Below are 19590 nucleotides of genomic sequence, written 5' to 3'. Positions count from 1 at the left end.
ACATAACATTATTAGGCAAAAAAACATAGTGCAAATTAACATAACTTTGTCATGTCAACAACCTCAATTGCAAATCAAAATGAGAGGCCAAGCTAATTTCCCTTCAAATCTCCAAGGTAGGACCATTATATTGCACCATACAGAGTGGCTGGTCACAGATAAAGCAATCCATAATTTCTCTAAGTTCTAGTACTAGAGGAGAGAGAATATCACACATTCTCTCAAAAAAATTTCCAATGGCTTCTTCAGTCATTTACTCACCATCAACAGTAGCTCCTTCATCTTCCCACACAAAATTGTTCAAAATTTGCAATTTTAAGCAGCAAAATGCTAAAATCTTATCACCCTCTTCTTTGTTTGGTAAAAATTTAGCTATTTCTAATGATTTAAACACACAAAAATTAATGAACATGAAAAAAAGATCAACTCTTGTAAATTGCTCTGTTACATCCCCTGCTCCTCCAGCAGCTCTTCTCTTTGATTGTGATGGTGTTCTTGTTGATACTGAAAGGGATGGTCACCGAGTTTCTTTCAATGACACTTTTACTGAAGTATGTTCTTCGCATTCTTTTAAATTTTTTTGTAGAAGATTTTTGGGTATTTAATTGCTCTATTTTGTATATAATATGATCAACATTTGGTTGTTTTTTTTAGCATTTTGATTATAAATTACTACTTGTGTGAAGATTTTTTTGAAATGGGTACTTACTGGTTTTGCACTCGTGTACATTAACAATGGTTATATTTTCCGAGGTATACCTGGGTGCAAGATAGAGGTTCTAAATTATCAAGTTATCAATGCTACTCGTACCGCCTTTTTTTTCACTCTAAGCTAGTGATTGATCATGTTCATGAATTCTAAATTAAGTTGAAAGATAAAACCCTTTTCAGATTGAATTTTAATGGGATTTTAGGTGAAAATTTTGCCTAGTTTCCCTAGTAGATTATGTTTTGGGTGAGGAGAAATGTTGAAATTTTGGTGATTTCTTAGGGTTTTATGGTTTATGCTTCAACATCTTCATGAATTCATTTCAGACTTTTGAAATTTGAATGAATGCACAGAGGGGACTGGGTGTCTCTTGGGATGTGGATTTGTATGGTGAATTGCTCAAGATTGGAGGTGGAAAAGAAAGGTAATACTATCTTTTTTTTTTTATCCTTGTGTCAAAAGCTACTTACTAGAATTGTCACGTCGCCTTAACCCCTCATAATTAAGTATATCATGTGATTATACAACATTATCCTTATAGTAGTTGAGTCCCCCAGCTTCCCGCCGTACCACTTATTAGGAAATTTAATCAAGAATTTAAAAAATATTAGGAAATGCGACAACTTTTTCATGTCATTCTAAAATGTTATATTGTGAACAAAGAATTTATATTGATTTAGGATGAAGGCAGTGCATAGTATGGAGTATTGTGTGTCTTGAACTTTCTTCACCTCCTTTTCGACGGCATTCTTTTCCACCATTAAAATATTGCATATGTTTATTAACACAACTGAATTACCTTCTTATGCCTTAAGCATTTGTTGATTGTATACACTTATGCTTGCTTGTATAGGATGACCGCCTACTTCAACCAGGTGGGTTGGCCAGAAAAGGCTCCTTCAGGTGATGCAGAGAGAAAAGAATTTGTTGCTTCTTTGCACAAGAGAAAGACAGAGCTGTTTATGGCACTTATTGAGAAGAAGCTGCTGCCTCTTCGGCCAGGTGTTGCTAAGTATGTTACTCGAGTTTATGTTTGTGTAAAGTGTTTGTTTTCATCTTAGCTGTGGAAGTGACATCAAACAAATTATGTACAAATTAAACATTGTTGGAGGAATCACACATTCTTGGCCACTTAACCGTATTTCCCTTAACATGGTAAAGAAGCAAAAACAAGTTGTGTTATGGCCTCCATGTACATATTATCTTCAAACTTTGTCAGGATATAGCGCCTTTTTTAATGATGGAACTGCTTTCTGTTCAGCTGTATAATCCTCATCATTATGGAGAGGAGACCAAGTAGGTCTAGCTTTTTTCAGATTTCAGTCAACATGAGACTTGTAGGATTCACAATTAAACAAATCAAGTCCTCTGAATTCTTGTTCATTTACAAGATATTCTTGTGTCTTGTTTATCATATTATCAGGCCATTATACATACAAGTATTACAAATTTGTTCAGCTCCACATTTCAGAAGATTATCTAGCTTATAATGAGCCACAAAGGGCAATGATGTAGATAAAATTTGATCCCAAGACTTGGATAGCACTTGACATTTGCACATTATCATTAGAAAGTACATCAATTTAGTTGTTTACTCTTCAGGTAAAAAGATCTGGAATGTTCTGTTCTCATATTGTGCAGGCTGATTGATCAAGCTTTGGCAAAAGGAGTCAAAGTTGCTGTGTGCAGCACATCCAATGAAAAAGCGGTATGCTATGTGTTTATATGCTAAAGCCAATAGCTTTCAATCTCAATATCTGAAAACATTCTGAACAATAAAGATTTATGAGAAGGCGGTATAACATTAGTTTCATTAATCTGAGCTATGATGCCCTGACTCGCATAGGTTGCTAGATCAACATTCAAAATCCTTAAGAAATACAACCAAAGAACAGTGATCAACTGTATAACAGTTTGATTTTATCAATTACGCTTGACCTTCATAGTTCCTTGGAACCAGAAATCACAAGCACCCGCTTTTATTCCTTATGGAAAGACTTATGGAATCAGCTTGATAGATGCACTGAACAGTGAACGTATTGGTTTCAGGTCTCTGCAATAGTTTCATGTTTGTTGGGTCCTGAACGAGCAGAAAAGATGCAGATTTTTGCAGGAGATGTAGTCCCTCGGAAGAAGCCTGATCCAGTAAAGCCTCTTTCCTTGTCCTTTCATTTGATATTCATTTAACTGTACAGAGTATATATTAGTATCATCAGGCTTCATTTAATTGTACATAGTATATGTTGCCCTCCAACTTAATCATCTATATTTTCTTGTGTTTTCTTGCTGAGTAAAGCTATCAGTTTTCTTGTTGATTCGTTTATTCTTAACAGGCCATTTATACACTAGCATCCACAACCCTCGGTGTTGACCCTGCAAGGTACTGAAGTAGTTATTTCATGATTTTCTTTTGTAATAGCTAGAAATAAAGGCTTTAAGATGTTAAGCTGTGCTATAAGATCAACAAAAATATACGTAGTAGATCAAATATTAATGTTCTTTCAATGTTCACAGTTGCGTTGTGGTAGAGGACAGTGCCATTGGTCTTGCAGCTGCCAAAGCAGCTGGAATGAAGTGCATAGTGACCAAAAGCGGGTAGGTTGCTGCAGTCTTTAGACTATACACAGTACACCATTCTGAATTTTGCATCAGATCATTACTGTTAAACTTATGATTATTACTGAATGAACTCTCTATCTGTTGCAGTTACACTGCTGAAGAAGACTTTGAGAACGCTGATGCAGTTTTTGATTGCATCGGAGATCCACCAGAGGAAAGATTTGACTTGGACTTTTGTGGGAGCCTTGTTGCAAAGCAGTATGCTAGTTAATATAACCTGTTTATGAGTTGAAGACGAGAGTTTGTAATTATCCAAGGCTTTTAGTGAATGTACAAGCTTTGAGCACTTGAATATATCAATCAACTTAAGTACTTTACTCCATATTTTATAGCAGTAAAGATCACTGATTCTTTGTAATGAGTTAGCTCACTTCTTCTCGTATGTAACAAGCTGTGAATGAAAATCTCACTTCATTGTTTTTTGCAATAATGAGTTACGGAGTATTATATTTAGATACTATCAATTTTGGGGTCTATTCACATTTACCGAACTAAACTGATTGGAGTTGAGCTGAACTTTATAGAGCTGAAATAAATATTTTATGAGAGAAGAAAATTAGGAGCTGAACTGAAATTAAGTTGAAGTGAATAGGCCTTTAGTAAGGAGCGTTTAATGAGAGTTTGTTTGAAGCACAACTGTGAGTTTTGGTTATGACGAGAGAAGAGAAGTGTATAATGGGAAGAATGAAGGTTTTGCTAAGGAGTGGAGATATTCAAAACAAAAGTTATGAGCAAGAAAATGAAATGAATGAAGGCTAGGCTGGGTAGTAGAGATTTAGGTGAATAGGCCCATCAAAACTAACACATACACATTTACTTTATCCAAAATACCTGACCCAAGACCTAAACTCTACCTAAAATCATTGTTTATCCTGACTTATACTAGACTTGACAATTAATGTTTCTAATCATGATTAGTTTATTTAAAATAACTAAATAAGTATATTGGCAATAGAATCGAAAATGACTCAACCTGAACTAAAAATCTATTTAAACGAGTCATACTAGAAAATGACTACACCTAAATTGATTCAATCCTAATGACTCGATTACCATCTCTACGAAATCAGCTTCTTTTTTAAAATCATTTAAACCAAAAGAAAAGAGAAATGATGACCAAAATTAGCTAGACAAGTACACAATGAAGGGTACACTGTACACAAGATCTAGCACAATTGTACCAGTAGGAATTAACAAGTGGACCTACTCAATCTTCTTCATACAGTTGCCTCTGACATTCATAGTATCAGACCATTTAGGCCTAAAAAGCCTCATAATAAGAGCAGTCATTATTAGCACTTTTGCATTTGCCAAATTTGTGATAAATCAACTTGCACTTTGATAAGTTTGATCTTATAGTACGTAGGAGTACTACGGATTACCTTTGTTTTTTTTCTCTGCTGGAAAAGTGGTAATGACCTCATTAGATATTTGAATTACTCACTCAACTCTAATCTCATTACATCACAACTGAGAATTAAAAAGTGACTTCATCTACAAATTTACATCCACACCATTGAAAAGGTAAGGACTAATAAAGTAATAATCAACCGAACATTCATATTGAGTTATACCGTAATATATTATACTTTCAACGATCAAATAAACAATCATCTACTCGTAAAGGTATTTTTTTGCCCATCCAAATAACCAATTACTCGTAAACTATTGCATCATACATGTCGTTTAACAATAACTTTTATACAACTCTAATCTCATGACACCACAATAACGACATACAACCGGTACAAGTATGTAATTCGTATCACTCACTCAACTCCAATCTCATGACACCACAATAACGACATCTCTAGTACAACCGATACAAGCATACACTTATAAACTTTCTATTTATATCAATAATCATTCCTTTGGAATATATTTTTTTTTTTTTAAGACAAATCAATCAATGAATAAATCAAATACGAGTAAATTTTTTAATTTTTCTAAAAACGACCTCAGTATCAAGCCCAAACCCATCAATACCCTTAACAGAAACCACCTCAGAATGCTTAAACAACTTAACCAACGGATTAACACTAAACAAATCATTAGCAGAATACTTATCAGCCCGCTTAGATACCGCCACGTGTAACACACAAATCCCACCAACCTTCAACGTCCGTTCGATCTCCCCCACAAATTTCCCCGGAAAAAGCGCGTGATCAAACACATTCGAAAACTCAAAATCAAAAACCTCATCATCGAACGGCTGAGAATGAAAGTCCCCGAAAACAACCAACGGTGGATACGGCACCAGATCGATCCCAACTGAGTCACTCACTCCGACTCGTTTAAGCGCGGCGACTTCTTGCCCGACTCGAGCCCCGATGCAGAGGGCTTTGGAGTGGTTAGAGAGAAGGTGGGAGTTTTGAAGAGAGAGAAAGAAGAGAGAGAAAACGTGGATTTTACGGGTCCAATCTCGGGTGAGCCAGATTTTACGGAGTTTAGGGTTTAGGGTTTTGTGGAGTTGGTGGGTGAGGTAGGATTGGTAGGAGTTGGTGTAATCGGGTCGGATAATGAGGTCGGCGGGTTTGGGTCGGGTTGAGGAGAGAGAGAGGAAGGTGAGGAAGATGAAGAGAGGAGGGAGGAGAAGGAGGAGTGGGAGTTTGGGGATGGTGGGAAGTTTCATGGTTGTTGTGTTATGTGATTTGTTGCATGGGAGTGTAATGGGGTTTATTTTTTTGGAATAGAATATTGGGTTTGTTGTAAATTTTATATTCTCCGTACTCAACTGTTTGTGTAATTGTGTGTGGGACGTATGATCGTATGAAAGGGCGTCGCTTAAGTGACTATGAGTGAAGCAGTAGGGCACTACTAGTGCCGTAGAGGTGTTAATTCGGATGTTCAGATTGAATTCGGTAAAGTTAAACTGGGTCTATTTTTGTCTAAGTTATGTTAAATTATTATGTCTAAGTTAAGGAGTTATGTTAAATTATTATGTCTAAGTTAGTTTATTTATGTCAAATTAAGAAGTTATGTTAAATTAAGGAGTTATGTTAAATTATTATGTCTAAGTTAGTCAAAATTTGAATCGAATATTTTTGGGCCGAATTTGAGTCGAGTTGAATTGGGTGTTGTTTTGACATTTATATCCATGTAAGGACGATATGAATAACTAAATACTATTTATACGGTGTATGACCGTTTTTCTATCGATAATGCTATTAAATTATCCAAGTTCTAAAATATGTTCTGTTTTACTTTCTTAAAATTAAAAAGTCTCTTTTACGATTTTTATATTTTTAATATTTTTACCAATTTAGAAGAAACCGCTATTTTAAGGGCTATCCATTGGGTGTTATTGTGATTTGGTTTTTAGATTTTAAAAGTCATATAATATACTTCGTATTTGATAAAAATAAAATAAAATAAAATAAATTGTCAAATTTATTAGAATCATCATGGTTGTGCAACTATTTGAAATTTACCTACTACCTCTATTACATATTATTTACAACGATTAGACATTTTTCCTCTCTATTTTATGTCAAATCGTTGCAAATAATATATAACGGAGGTAGTATTTGCATTGTCCTGAAAGGTGTCGAACCACCTTTTGGAATTACATCATTTATTTCAAACGAATGCTTCTACTGATATAAAGTGGTTCCCAACAACTTAAAAGAGCAAATGGTAACGAACAGGCCCATAAATAAAAAGACTAAAAATGGTAAGAAGAAAAGTGTACATAATGGGATGATGTGAGTCTCATGACATTTAAAGGCAATGCAAGGATTATCTGATCTACTTGAGACTTTGAGAAATGAGAGGTGGGTTTAATTCAGTTGTACATATTTGTCACCTGAATTCTACCCTATCCTCTTTTTAGGTGATTTTGTACAGTTGTACTTTTGCTTATTCTTTTGTGGTTCATGCTTTTATACTTCCTTTAACATGGATTTTTGCATAAAAATAGAACTTACATGGAGTAATATTTTATTGCACGAAATTTCCTATTGGTGCGGTATTTCCTTTGTTTCGGGAATATTTGATACATTTCTCTCTTTTGTTCATTGTAGAATAGCTTAACAGTTAACACGTTTATATTGATGGAAAGGAACAATCATTCGTTAATATTCTGTTCATAGAATTTTCACTAGAGAAACTAGAAATGGAGGAAAGTTATGCATTTACTAATGCATAACATTGATTAAAATATTATAAAAACACATGGTAGAGAGAGAAAAGATGAGAGAGATAGGAAGAGAGAGGCATGTAGGTGGATCACACCTATTTTTTAATCGGATTGTATCACGTGATGGGGGACCACATGCTGATTGTTCCATTGAAAGTTTATATAGTACCATTAAATCCTCAGTGGTACTATTTACGCATAAATTTAGTACAACTGAATGCATATATAATAGCATTATGTGCACATATAGTATCGCTGTATATTCAATGGTACCATTTGATCATCCAATGATATCAGAATATTTATTCGTTTGTACATATACATAATTACATGAATACCCTTTGTTATGCATTTTTAAATGCCTAACATTCCTCCTTTTAAAATTCCTCTTTTCACTAAATGTACTCTACATTAAACAATTCATTTTAGGATCTCCATTCATAATTTTCTTAATTTAAGTGCCCAAAAGATTTGTGCTAGATCATTCATTCCAAAACAGTGGGAGGAATTGAATGAAAAAAAGTACACCTTATTTAAAAAAAAAAAAAAAAAAAAAAAAAATACACCTTTTATTGTACTCCGTATTTAATTTGTCATGTCAAAGTTTAAAAAAAAGTTCAAAACCTCTATTGTATCTAGCGATTGATCCAATATTCAAGTTTTATGTTTGTCAAAAAAGATAATGAAGTTTTATGAAAGCTGCCTGATTTATTATTCTGATATATGAATATATACTCCATGTAATTACATTCAAGGAATTTAACTTTTTCCACTACATCTTGATGCTATACATACAGAAGCACACTAATCCTATCAAAAGTGTAACAATTATTCACTAGCACCACCCTTTTCCTCATACTTTGATTGCATGCTATTCAACATCACCACCTCTAAAGCCACAGCACCCGCGACAATCAACGCAAGCAGACCTTGACTACCGCCCCCTGAAGCACCCTCACTTTCAGCAACTTCGCTTGCAGCAGAAGCACTAGGCACAATAACAGCACTTGATGCAGCAGTTAATAGCCCACCAAGTCCGAGTCCAACGAGTGTCATTTTCTCGCTTCTCATTCTGTTAATCTGGTTCAATGCAGGTCCCAGGATGTTGAAGAGCACCCATCCTACAGCAGCTGCAACAGGCACCAGAAGGATAAGGCCACGGTTATCTTCCTGAGGCGACTCGACTATTTGCTTTGCAGCCAAGGCTAAAGGGGAAGTAGCAAGGGGTGAAAAGACAGTACTAGCTACTGCCAAATTTTTAGCAAAAGACAATGGTTTATCAGGCTTGTTAGACGGTTTTAATGACCGGGAAATAGGTAGCAAACCGGGTTTTGAACATGATGAACTAATGATGAAGTGATACTTGGGGATGTGGATTGCAATGGAGGATGTTGTTGCAGCCATGGAGGTTACACGAATAAAGCGAATCGAGTGATTTTGAGTTGTGTGAGGTTGAAGGAGCAAGTTTACTTTTATGTAATGCGCAGGAGAATATTCGAGAGGATTGAAAGGGGGTGTTCTGGAGAATTCTAACAAGAATCCAGCAAGTTCTCTTTCGTTTGTATGGACACTGATAAACTGTATGTAAAATGCAATCACATCCACAAATTGTAATGTACAATAATAAGTCATTTTCAAGACAATTTATTTATGTACGACTCAATTTTATTTTATTTTTGCTGAATCAGTGGGATACAAGAGACTCGTGCCCATACCTGGTTTTGGGCAAGCTCTCCAGCCAAGTAGCGAAACCGATGATTTGCAGTTCAAACCTGCATGCAGTCTTATCACTGTTACTTGTAACTGATCGATAATTTGATTGTATTAGCCAAACATCACAAACCAGCAAATTTTGAGGTTTTCAAGTCCAATCATATAAAACTTCAATGATATATGAATAAGATCTTAGCCAAGATCACAATCTTATTGTTATCTTGACAAAAACAAAGAAAAATTAGATCACATTTCCTGATTGGATAATTAACTGTGATACAGATCAGTGATCTCTGATGGAAAATGTCATTGGCTAGTGTAATAATTGGCTAATTTTGTTTGATCCCTATATACAGCGATGAAGTGACCTGATATTGTACCAAATTACTTTCCTAATAAAATACACAGACCCGATCAGCAGAATACAGCTTTACTGAAGGACTTCCCAGGGAAAAGGCTGAGGAAACAGCATAGATACTAGTTTCCATGACGAGCAATCAGCATAAGTTGTTCGTACCACTCACAATTCCCTCGAATTCATGAGGTCAACTGGTCAAGCACGTAGAAATAATCATTGAACAAGATTATCCTTGACCTGGTGTGATACAACTCTGGTCAGCAATATCTAAGTTGAAAATGCATGTTCTCAGAAACATGAAACCTTCTACCATCGATGACAATCTCGTAGCTGACCTACTGTACTGGCCCATGTGAATATGTGATTACCAAAACCAGATACATTACTCAGTCACTCAGCACAGGATTGCTAAGGCAGGCATGATGACCATTCCTTCAGCTACATATTGCAGGATATTACCATGAATAATCAGCTAAAGACAAGTGGGTGGCGTAGATTCTCGGCCAAGGCATTTTTGCAGACGAATCCAATTTTTTAGAAATGTGAAATGATTACAGAAAATCCCATCAAACTCTCTCATTGGGTCGTGATTTCACCCCCAATCATCGAAAGGATAAATCTATTCTGAACCATCTTGGATGTTTATCTTTTTCCAATTTCATCCAAATTATTCCTGCATTATGCTTGAAGGGAAACTTTTGCATATCTTGGACAGAGCCATAACTTTAACCATGTTAGATTTGGCAGAATCTAAAAGGGGATCAGCCTGCAAAGCCTTATCAAAGCAGAACTTTGCTTCATCCAGTAGGCCCTGAACAACAAATACAAGACCTAGATTGTTGTATGCAGGAGCATATCCAGGTTGAAGCTTAAGTGCTTTTGTAAACATAGCTTTTGCACTATCGTATTTCTTTTCCTGCCTGTACAAATTCCCTAGGTTTGAAAATATTGCATGTGCTTGCTGAGAAGAGGCCAAAATTAAAGCTCGTTTGAATGCTTCCTCGGCTTGAGATGGTTCATCTGCTAATTGTAAAGAGATACCAAGATTGGACCATGCATAACTGCATTCCCTAAAGCGAGATACTGCAGCTTTGAGGTACTTCTGTGACATTTTAAACTGTTGGGTGCGGAGACTGTGGAGCCCTAATTGGTGCCAGTGCACAGCATCATCTGGGTCCTCTCCAATTGCCTGTGAAAAAAGAGGCATTCTTGAGATCAAGCCACAAAGGTCACTTTGTCTAAACTACCTAGTTGTAGCTTTAAGAAACTACAAGCCCGATAACTGTTGCTAGAAGAGGGTAAGAACCAGCTCTCTGCATCACTAGAAGGGTTCATTATTAATATTTCCTCTATTTTGTTCTTGTCTTAACTGGATGGAGGGATACTAAGCTAATTACATTTTCTAAAATTTATTTGTGAGTCTTTGTGGAAGAGGTTGTATCACTCATATCAAACTTATTGCTTTAACTTTTAAGACATATATTCCCTACGCAGTTGTAATTTTTTATAGTTTACACTAATAAAAAAAGATTAAAAGTCTATGCCACAAAAAATAAAAAATAAAAATAATAAAAAAAAAATTGAAAGCATTATCCATAAAAAGTTACGGTTATTGAATTTTTAAGAGAAAATTAGCAATTTATTATCACTAATTGTAAATTTCAAAGGAGGAGTTGTAACAAATGTGCTTATCTATTATTAAAAACTTACAATTCTTTAAAGATCAAAAAGTAAACCGAAAAATCAGCCAGATATTTTAAAACTCTTCAGATCGAACAAAGATGTTAGACTGACCGCATTACAGCTAATTCAGAGGTAAAGTAACAAATTGACTCGTCCAACTTCTTAGAAAGTAATCTAGGACAGCTTGAAAAGATTTATCTCTACAAAAAAATTATATAAAAAAAAGAAAAAAAAAAAGAAAAAAAAAAAAGCAGATACTTTCCATTGAAATCATAGACGTCATACTCATTTGATGTCCTCGTCTAAATAATTTGTAATATGAATAAGCATGTTTAGGTTGTCCCCCCCACCCCTCTCTCTCTCTCAGTATGTCTAACTTAGCCACTAGCACACCAATAGAAAAAGTTTCACTACATGCATCTCTTGTATGAATAAAAACACATATCAATGTACCTGCTTTAAGCTGCAAATAGCATGCTCTTCAACTTCCATCAACTCCTTCTGTTCAGTTTCAAATGCTGCTGCAATTTCATGCTGAGCCTGATGAACCATAGCAAGTCCAGCCCAAGCAATTGGAGGATCAATCAACAAAGGATCTGCTTCTCTGAGTATCGAAGCCATCTCATTACCAGCCAAAGATATCTGTTCACTGGGATTTTGTGACCTTTCGGCATCCTTGATACGATGGATAGCAATAGCATATCGAGTGGACATACAGTTGGGCTCAAGTTTTGCTGCCTGCAAAAAGTAAAGCAGCATTACAAATTACATGCAAACGACACAGTAGTCTAGCCTAAATATATATACAACTGTAGCTAGCTATTTGTCAGATATCAACAGAGACTTGTTCACATGAAAGGACAGCTGAAGGACACAAACTGATTTCATCAGAAAGGTCAGGGAGTACAAAGACACCTTTTCCAAGCACTTGCTAGAGCTTCTATAATCACCACTAATATCATATGCATTGGCAAGATTAGCCCATGTATGAGCTGCTTTAGGATCTGCTTTGACTGCAGCTAATAGACATTCCTTTGCCACATTGATAGCAGCAGCAGAATCTGACTCTGCACCAGCTTCCCCAGCACTGGCTCCAGCTCCTGAAAATTAGGGTTAGAAAACTAACATTGGTAGTAGGAGACAAGACAACCATGTAACAGCAATATGTAATAGACAATAGCAAAAAGATCCACTAAAGATTTTACACTGGATAAAAGCAGAAGCAACAAAGAAATGTGTACTGTAAGATAAAGTTAGGAAACAAGTAATTCAAACCTGCAACAGCTGAGCCATACTGGCACAGCAAAATGGTAGCATAGTTGACAAGGGCACTGGGATGGCCTTGATCTTTCAAAATTAGCTCCTGGAAACATTTTGAGGCAGCCTCCACATTCCCACTGAAATTATGAATCAGGTATAAAGAAAAGCCGTAGAACACCAGCATCAAAAAATGACTGAGAACATTTGAATACAAAAATCCTGGTCACTGATGCAAACTACACTAACACAGCCAAGCAAGGAGTGAACCACACAACACATCAAAAGGACACTGACCTTAATATATACCGGATGGTAGAATAAGTGAAATTTTTCCATAATCAACAAGGAAATCAAATAAGCCTTTTTCTTTTTTAAAAAAAAAATTCTGAAGCTTAATCCATGCTTTCAATTTTTGAAAAAGATTCTACAAACAGTTTCAATAATTTAAACATGGCATATTTAACCTCATGTGTAATGAAGAACTTTTTGATTGCAAAGGAGAACCAGTACGCCGTAAGCGCATGAAAGAGATAATATTAACCACAGTCCCTTACCTCTGCAAATGAGCAAGACCAAGATTTGCAAGGCAATCCAAGTTGTGAGGTGCCAAGGCCAACAGGGAAGACATAACTGAAATAGCACTCTATAAAAATAAAAATAAAAGTCAGATTTGAATGCAGAATAAGCCGTAAGCGCATGCAGAATAATGTTACAGTTTCTTAACATACACATTTAATAGTAAGCAAATTTACCTCCAAACGACCAGATTTAAGAAGCATAATTCCTAAAGTGTTCCACACAGGTACTTGTCTAATATCTGACAGCACAGATTCCTTTAGCTTCGAAAGAATTTCTTCCAGCTCGTCAGGTTCAAGCTCTTTATCTGAAGCACAATCTCCGAGACTTTCTAGGAGGAGGCACTGAACAGCAAGGAAGGCAGCAATTTTAGCACAAGTACACATTAGGAATAAACATGTTCATAGGACTCAGATAATTTCAAAAAAGCTCCTTGTCGTTATCTTAATCCCATCTCTTTCTTTCCTCTCCTCTCCTCTTCACTTCCCTCTCCTTCCCTCCCTTCCCTTACATTCCTAACGGGCTAAGCCGGCTAACCAAATAACCCGTAAATAAATTAAATTAGTGAATTCGAAAGGTTTGGAAGGAAAATAGTTCCTAGCCTTCTTTCCTCACCTTCCTTCCCTCCAACATTTGTTGCCCAAACACAATTTTAATGTGAATATCATTCTTAAGTATCCCAGCCAAAACAGACTTCAAGAAATTAGAACAAAGACCTGTGCATGATGCATTTGGACCAATGATAACAATTCTGGTCTGTCAATCTCCTCATCAGACCGGAGTAAAATCTCTGCTGCCTTCTCGTAGTCAAGCACTGCCTGAAAAACAGTTCCACGAGTTAGCTGCAAAAGATAAGTAGAATGAGTTTAGACCCAAAAATAAGTTTTAAGACCTTAGGGCAACCTTTTGAGGCTGATTCAATCTCTGGTACATTAAGCCAAGTAAAAAGTGAGCATGAGCATTTTTTGGAGCTTTCCTTGCCACATGTATCAAACCCTACCGACATAGGAAATTTGTTATGTTACAAACAGGGGGGAAAAAGTCATTATAAAATAGACTGAAAATAATTGCCAATAATATTAATAAAAAAAGGGACTAAAAATAATTGTAAGACTCCATGATTCATCACATTTCTAGTACTGCCTCGATGAGACTCTTGTCTGAATTTCTATCTTGAACAGTACTAATCTGTGAAATGAGTGTATATTGCACGATATACTAGTGATTTGACAAAAAAGAAAATTGAAGCAATGCAGGGTTCAACATTAATACCAGGGTCTTATCTGCTCTAGCTTCTAGGTAATCATTTGTCTTATAAATCTAATACAGGTGTCTCACAAACAAGAAAAGAAGACCAAGACAATTGCTTACAGCTACTTCGCAAAATTCTTCTCACCAAGCTTAAACCAACCCGTTTAAGCTAGAAAAGCCTACAAACCTTAGGAAACTTGTCATCTAATCCCAAAGAACCTTGAACATTTTCCTTGAAAGCCAAGTTGCCTTAGCATGTTCCATGAGAACCATCCTCAAAGGGACAAATCAATCAATCAAAGCCTTAATCCCAAAAGTGGGGTCGGCTAACATGAACCAAATTTGATTATTCCGTGTAGTCATCAACATAAATCTTTCTCCTCCATCCCTTACGATCCAAAACTTCATCCTCACGTAAATCCATGCACTTCATATCCTTCCTCACTCCTTCCAACCAAGTCATCTTTGGTCTCCCTCTTCCTCGTTTAATCCCTCCATGGTCCCACTCTTCCACTCTTCGCACCGGTGCACCCTCGGGTCTCCGTCTTACATGTCCAAACCAACGCAGACGATTTTCCCTTAGTTTATCTACAATGCCCGCCACACCTACTTTCTTGCGAATAACCTCATTTCTGATTCTATCTCTTAAAGTGTTTCCACACATCCACCTTAACATGCGCATTTCCGTAACCTCCATCTTTTTAATATGCTCTTTCTTAGAAGCCCAACATTCTGTACCATAGAGCAACACTGGTCGTATGGCAGTCCTGTAGAATTTTCCCTTCAACTTTAAGGGAATGCTGCGGTCGCATAACACTCCCGTGGCCGCTCTCCATTTAAGCCACCCTGACTTAATCCTGTGGGTCACGTCTTGATCAATGTCACCATTCTTCTGGATGATCGACCCTAGGTACTTAAAACATTCACTCATGGTCAAATCCTTTCCATCCAAACTCACCACTTCATTGCGTGTCCCCCTCTGAGTGCCAAAACGACATACCAAATATTCAGTCTTACTCCGACTTAGCTTAAACCCTCTAGATTCCAACCTTTGCCTCCATTGCTCCAACTTGACATTAACCCCATCCTTAGTCTCATCCACCAAAACGATATCATCTGCGAACAGCATACACCATGGAACCTCATCTTGAATTGGTCTAGTTAATTCATCTAGAACCGTTGCAAAAAGAAAAGGGCTTAATGCAGACCCTTGATGCAATCCGATTGTAATAGGGAAATCTTTTGTCAACCCTCCGCATGTCCTCACATTTGTTGACACATCCCGATACATATCCTTAACTAGGTCTACATACCTTCGTGGGATACCTTTCTTCAACATTGCCCACCAAAGTATCTCTCTTGGCACCTTGTCATATGCCTTCTCTAAATCAATAAAGACCATATGAAGATCTTTCTTCTTTACCCTATAAAACTCCATCATTTGTCTTATCAAATGGATTGCCTCCATAGTAGATCTCCCAGGCATAAAACCAAATTGGTTATCTGAAATGCTTGTGCATGCCCTCAACCTTTGTTCAATCACCCTTTCCCACAACTTCATAGTATGGCTCATAAGCTTAATTCCTCGATAGTTAGAACAATCTTGAGCGTCTCCTTTGTTTTTATAAACCGGGACCAAGGTGCTCTTCCTCCAATCTTGTGGGATCCTTGTAGCCGTCCATATCTTGTTGAAAAGGTTTGTTAACCAATCAATACCAATCTTACCCAAACACCTCCACACCTCTATCGGTACCCCATCAGGGCCAACCGCCTTCTTAGGTTTCATCTTCCTCAGTGCAATCTCCACCTCTACTCTCCTAATCCTTCGCACATACTCCATGTTGATTTCTTCATCACTCATAGAGGTATCTCCTATCACAACTCCATTACTTCCATTAAATAATTCATCGAAGTACCCCTTCCACCTGTCCTTGATGCCCTCCTCTTGCACTAGGACCATTTGGTTCTTATCTTTGACACACTTCACCATGCCAATATCCTTCCTTGCCTCTTGTCTTCTCTTTGCCATCTTATAAATGATCCTTTCTCCCTCCTTGGAATCAAGCTTTTCATAAACCTCCTGATATGCCTTTTCTTTTGCTTGGCGAACAGCTGCCTTTGCCTTGCTCTTAGCCTCCTTATACGCTGCAAAGGTTTCATCACTCCTACATTTTCCTAAGGCTTGATAGCATTCCCTTTTTTGCTTAATTACTGCTTTCACCTCTTCATTCCACCACGAAGTATCTCTCTGTACCGAAGTTCTTCCCCTTACTTCCCCTAAGACCTCTTTGGCCACTCTTAGGAAACAGTTCTTCATTCGTAACCAAGTCATGTCCGGATCCACCTCTCCATCCCAATCCGCTTCTTCAATTACCTTTTCTGTAAAAACCTTAGCTTTTGCATCCCTTAGGGTCCACCATCTTATCCTTGGTTCTTCTTGTCTAACTTTTTTCTTCGCCTTCTCTTTCAGACGAATAGTCATTACCAATAGCCGGTGTTTGTCATCAAAGGGACAAAGAATTGACAAAAAGAAAATTGAATGGATTGGAATTTCCATGGAAGAAGATGAAGCTAAAATAAAAAATTATACAATTACCAAATTTGTTACATTCCAGGACCAATATCTCAAAGCAAGAATGTGCAACATTTCCGCAAGCAATTTCACCTCTGTTGATACAGATTGTACAATGAGTAAACAAACAGTAATTTCACCATTCTTCATTACTCTTTGAAGCTATGACAAGTGCAAAACATACAAGTGGACCTTTTGATGAACCTGGCACAAATCTATTCTTCGTTCAGCCTTTGGCATTGCCTGTGATTTGTCCAAGACCCTTTCAAAGACAAAGACTAGCAATCTAAATGGGAATCTGTCTCTTCATAGAACCTCTAAACTACTCCATACTTCCAAAAGTAATTATGCGCTGATAGAATTGTGAAGAACGATAAGCAATTTTAACACTATTCAACATCTTTCCAACACAACTTACTGCTTGAAAACAACAATGACTAAAACATTAAGAACCAACTCACAGTTTTAAGGCTGCTAACTTTTTCTTCTCGGGATGACGGAGTCCCTTGAGAATGTTGATCTCCCTCCGCATCCACCCCACAGTCAAGATGCTCATCTTTCCCAGACCTTGAACGGCACTTCCCCATTTTATTTAACCTTCTAGCTTCGCCATCTACAACATCACTGCTTTCTTTTACTAACAAGGGCAACTTTTCCTGACCACTCTCATTAATTATTAACCTGCATAAATAAAAATTAAGCTTCAAAATTGCTTCTCACAAATACCCAATCACTAATAGCTGAATTAAAATAACTTTTGTCCAATGATAACACATCAAATAAGACAAATTGAATCATAGACTTCAGAACCTCTACCACTCAACCGAAACAAAACAACTAGCTTACTTGAAAAGTCTATGAGATCAAATTTCTGAATTTCATCTACATCATTGCCCTTAGCGGCTCTAGATACACCCAAGGGAATAAATAACATAGAACAACACATCAAACAACCAAAAAGACTACACTTGGTGACCTCAATACCTACAATCGACAATATTTTGGATTACTATCATAATTTAACTTTTCCTGACTACTCTAATGGATTGTTAAGAATGTTAAATTGTATAAATCAAAACAAACAATCAAATATATGGTTTTAAGCTTGTAATAGTTCAATAAAATTCTATAACAAACAGTTGAATGAAAACAACTTAATTATATTAGTAACATATTAACCATGCCAAATTGAACCATGGACTTGAGAACCTCTACCACTCAACCGCAACAGAACAACCACTTTAGTCAGCATGGTATCGAGTATAACCCGACAACAAATCCCGTCTACATCATTGCCCTAACAGAACAACACAACAAACCAGCAAAAAGAAAAACCAAATTGTGAGACCACAATCATATAAATGACGTCCTTAAATTTAATTCCACCGCAAATTAAATTCCTTACACACTCTGCCTTAGCCAAAGCCTCTAAGTTGTTAACACCCCTCTAAATTTTGTCCAAATGGGTAACCAAAATTCCAAACAAAATAGAATTTTTGCCCCATTTCTAAGCTAAAAATCATGTTTTAGCAACTGGGTAATTGCTCAAAATTCCAATTAACCAATACCAGCAACAAAATTTATCAAAACAATGAAAAAATAACAAAAAATCCAAAGAGAAAGGAGAGAGAAAGACCTAGAAGGAAGAGGGGGAGAAGGGTTGAAGGGGTTGATGTCATCCTCGTCAAATTCAGGAGGATCGACATTTAAGTCGGCCAAAACGACGAGTTTCATAGGGTGTGCCTTCTTCTCCGAGGTTTCTCCGGCGGCTGACATCTGCAAATTTGGCAAGCCTTCTTTAAGAGAGAGAAAGATATTTAGTTGTTTAATTTAAAGGGAGAAAGTGCGATTTATTATTACAGCAGCACTGTCGAACTGTATCTGTATTACAGGAGATAATTAGAGTAGACAGATACATACGAGTACTTACATACATTAGTTGTTGTACATGTTACGAGTATTTTTATCCCAATTTCCAATTTACTTGTAATTACCAATTAATTGTTAGTTCGCTCGGTACGACTCTTACCTCACATCCTAAAGAATTGGAGTTCAACTCCTACCAATCAAGGGTACCCCGGTATTTTTGAGGGTAAGGATTGTAGGGATTCTTTTACCCTCTTCTTTACTGTTAAGTGCCTATCTTGTAAATACTAGATTAAAAACCTGTGAGGGTTTAGGTCTGGTCAACGTCCTTTTTTCCATACATTAAAAAAAAAAAAAATTACTCGAAATTGGTACTTCATCCGTCCTCTTATGTTTTTAGTCGCATTTATCTACTTTCTATCTTACTTTATACGTAGTATGTACTATCTTAGGGATGATTTACAAAATTATACTTCGTAACTTTTTAAAAAAAACTTATTTAAGGTTTTTCGTTAGAATGAAACTTATTTACGAAAATACATTCCACATAGGCTCGGTAAAACATTTGGGGTAATTTTTTCTTTAGAGAAAAACCGCTACTTAAGGTTAAAACCGAGGTAGCGATTTGCCTTTAGTACATTGTACACTCCAAGTAAAGATACAGAGTAGCATTATAAAGGGTAACAATTGCATTTTATATATCAAAGCGTACTGGGAGCAATTTCAATTTCCAACATATATTCACAACTAGTTATTAATTTACACTACACAATGTTATCGACTGTTAATTTTGAATGGCACATTAGCTGCACTGCAAGATACAAGCAGCCCCAAATGCTGCTGCT

At 36.6% G+C, this 19590-nt stretch overlaps 4 protein-coding genes across 4 annotated transcripts; 1 reads left to right on the top strand and 3 right to left on the bottom strand.

Annotated features, from left to right (window-relative positions):
* Positions 1–171: 171 nt before the first annotated feature.
* Positions 172–3758, top strand: LOC145624290 (CBBY-like protein). The gene is made up of 8 exons (XM_081677288.1): positions 172–551; positions 1063–1133; positions 1563–1721; positions 2351–2417; positions 2759–2854; positions 3043–3089; positions 3224–3304; positions 3416–3758. Exons 1-8 carry the CDS (start codon positions 237–239, stop codon positions 3537–3539), a joined length of 960 nt encoding a protein of 319 aa, XP_081533414.1. The 5' UTR covers positions 172–236; the 3' UTR covers positions 3540–3758.
* Positions 3759–4951: 1193 nt separating this feature from the next.
* Positions 4952–6251, bottom strand: LOC145617580 (uncharacterized). Its single transcript, XM_081672296.1, has one exon. It carries the CDS (start codon positions 5958–5960, stop codon positions 5247–5249), a length of 714 nt encoding a protein of 237 aa, XP_081528422.1. The 5' UTR covers positions 5961–6251; the 3' UTR covers positions 4952–5246.
* A 1902-nt stretch (positions 6252–8153) lies between these two features.
* LOC145624289 (uncharacterized) lies at positions 8154–9113 on the bottom strand. The gene has a single exon (XM_081677287.1). It carries the CDS (start codon positions 9096–9098, stop codon positions 8295–8297), a length of 804 nt encoding a protein of 267 aa, XP_081533413.1. The 5' UTR covers positions 9099–9113; the 3' UTR covers positions 8154–8294.
* A 307-nt stretch (positions 9114–9420) lies between these two features.
* LOC145624288 (uncharacterized) lies at positions 9421–18809 on the bottom strand. The gene is made up of 10 exons (XM_081677286.1): positions 18516–18809; positions 17341–17560; positions 13960–14052; positions 13773–13874; positions 13233–13400; positions 13035–13123; positions 12496–12617; positions 12136–12320; positions 11674–11958; positions 9421–10726 (listed from the first exon to the last, which is right to left on the bottom strand). The coding sequence occupies exons 1-10, from the start codon at positions 18653–18655 to the stop codon at positions 10205–10207; spliced, it is 1926 nt and encodes a 641-aa protein (XP_081533412.1). The 5' UTR covers positions 18656–18809; the 3' UTR covers positions 9421–10204.
* Positions 18810–19590: the final 781 nt, after the last annotated feature.

This window comes from Chenopodium album, chromosome 3 (assembly GCF_948465745.1).
Source record: "Chenopodium album chromosome 3, dcCheAlbu1.1, whole genome shotgun sequence".
Classification (NCBI taxonomy): Eukaryota; Viridiplantae; Streptophyta; class Magnoliopsida; order Caryophyllales; family Amaranthaceae; genus Chenopodium; species Chenopodium album.
The sequence above is the reverse complement of the archived record's forward strand: the minus strand, read 5'-3'. Positions and strand labels throughout refer to the sequence as shown.

Excerpts from the sequence above, each read along its gene's own strand:
- LOC145617580 (XM_081672296.1), bottom strand. The coding sequence starts at position 5,960 with ATGAAACTTCCCACCATCCCCAAACTCCCACTCCTCCTTCTCCTCCCT.
- LOC145624290 (XM_081677288.1), top strand. The coding sequence starts at position 237 with ATGGCTTCTTCAGTCATTTACTCACCATCAACAGTAGCTCCTTCATCT. Across the intron at positions 552-1,062 it reads TCAATGACACTTTTACTGAA|AGGGGACTGGGTGTCTCTTG; the intron begins GTATGTTCTTCG and ends ATGAATGCACAG. Across the intron at positions 3,305-3,415 it reads TGCATAGTGACCAAAAGCGG|TTACACTGCTGAAGAAGACT; the intron begins GTAGGTTGCTGC and ends TATCTGTTGCAG.
- LOC145624289 (XM_081677287.1), bottom strand. The coding sequence starts at position 9,098 with ATGACTTATTATTGTACATTACAATTTGTGGATGTGATTGCATTTTAC.
- LOC145624288 (XM_081677286.1), bottom strand. The coding sequence starts at position 18,655 with ATGTCAGCCGCCGGAGAAACCTCGGAGAAGAAGGCACACCCTATGAAA. Across the intron at positions 12,321-12,495 it reads GTATGGCTCAGCTGTTGCAG|GAGCTGGAGCCAGTGCTGGG; the intron begins GTTTGAATTACT and ends CCTAATTTTCAG. Across the intron at positions 11,959-12,135 it reads CTAGCAAGTGCTTGGAAAAG|GCAGCAAAACTTGAGCCCAA; the intron begins GTGTCTTTGTAC and ends TACTTTTTGCAG.